At 40.5% G+C, this 1,597-nt stretch overlaps 1 protein-coding gene across 1 annotated transcript; it reads right to left on the bottom strand.

Moving 5' to 3' along the window:
• Positions 1-204: 204 nt before the first annotated feature.
• Positions 205-1,179, bottom strand: LOC105803580 (ribulose bisphosphate carboxylase small subunit, chloroplastic). Its single transcript, XM_012635832.2, has 3 exons — positions 938-1,179; positions 719-853; positions 205-633 (listed from the first exon to the last, which is right to left on the bottom strand). Exons 1-3 carry the CDS (start codon positions 1,109-1,111, stop codon positions 403-405), a joined length of 540 nt encoding a protein of 179 aa, XP_012491286.1. The 5' UTR covers positions 1,112-1,179; the 3' UTR covers positions 205-402.
• Positions 1,180-1,597: the final 418 nt, after the last annotated feature.

Below are 1,597 nucleotides of genomic sequence, written 5' to 3'. Positions count from 1 at the left end.
ATTTTATCCTCTTCTATTGGAAACCAATACCACAAAAATTTTATCCACACTTATATATCTATTTCAGCATTCTCCTTCTAAAACATTGCTGATATTCCAAAATCCATGTTAATTTTATCTTCATTAATACATTTACCATCCACGTTGAAAACTGCTCACCAAGTTTACCAGAGGAAGAAAACAAAGTAAAAATAAAAGTGTAGGTTGAAGGAAATTGGGTAGAAAACCAACTTTTATTCATTAGTTCTCAGCCTTTCTTCCAATGAAAATCCAAAAAGGATTAAAACCCAGAAATCGAGAAACAAAGGCCAATAACTCAAATAAAGAGAAAAGCAAAAGTAAAGAACATGGTTTTTCTTAGTACAAATTCAAACAAATGGAGAGACAAAGTTTATAAAAAGCTTAGAAGCCTGGAGGCTTGTAGGCAATGAAACTAATGCACTGCACTTGACGCACGTTGTCGAAGCCAATGATTCTAATGAATGCATTGGGGTATTCCTTCTTGCATTCCTCAAGCTCCTTCAATACCTGAGCCGAGTCGGTGCACCCGAACATAGGCAGCTTCCACATGGTCCAGTAGCGTCCATCGTAGTACGTGGGTAGGTTCGAGTACTTACGGTGCACGAATCCCTCCTGCACATGCATATAAAACACACTTAATCAACTCAAATATCCCACTAAAAGTGGAGGAATGGAATAATTTAGAGCTCGAAAATACCTCTAATTCAAATTCCAAGCAAGGAACCCATTTTGAGCGAAGAAGGTAATCTACTTCCTTAGCCAACTGCACGGGTGTAAGATCGGGGAGGTATGAGAGAGTCTCGAACTTCTTCTTTCCAGTAGGAGGCCACACCTAGAAAACAACACCAAATATAAAACAAATTTTCATTCAATTTTCCACCAAACATTACACTAAAACAATTTGATATAAATTTACCTGCATGCATTGCACTCTGCCGCCATTGCTTGCGAGAGAAGTAATGTCGTTGTTGGCCTTCCTGGTGACTGGGAAAGCAGAGGCAGACTTGAGGCCGGTGAAAGGAGCGACCATGTTAGCCTGTGCCGGAGAGGCAGTGGCAATGGTAGCCGATGAGATCATTGAGGAAGCCATTGCTAGTAGTGGGTACTAGTAGTGTATGCTATAGCTAAATATATCTCCCTTAATAATGTTTATTCCCCAGTGCCAATCCCCTATATATAATGGTGGAATTTGGGTATAACATCCTATGGTTACAAAGCTTTGAGGTTGAATTAGGAGAAAGGGTGACCGTCGGATTGAAAATTTGAAGAGACTATAGCACTATGACCACAGAGAGGGTGGGAAATAGTTGAACAGTAGCCTTATCTTCGGCACCACAATGATAGTGCCACGTGGAAGAAGCTCAATGATCTTATCTCATCCAATGGGAGGGCATGAATGTGTGATGGGCATTGCCTTAGTGTTACCCTTCTTGTCAGTCTTATTCTCTTCCTTGCATTTTTTGCACAAAAGATCAACATGGACCCATTCGGCAGAGTCCTTTGGGAAAATCTATGACCATACCTTCATGCTTGGTCAGGTTTAGACCAATGGATTCGACATTTCGGTTGTATTTGG

This window comes from Gossypium raimondii, chromosome 11 (genome assembly GCF_025698545.1).
Source record: "Gossypium raimondii isolate GPD5lz chromosome 11, ASM2569854v1, whole genome shotgun sequence".
NCBI lineage: Eukaryota > Viridiplantae > Streptophyta > Magnoliopsida > Malvales > Malvaceae > Gossypium > Gossypium raimondii.
Note: the sequence above shows the minus strand (reverse complement) of the source record. Positions and strands in the feature narration are given on the sequence as shown.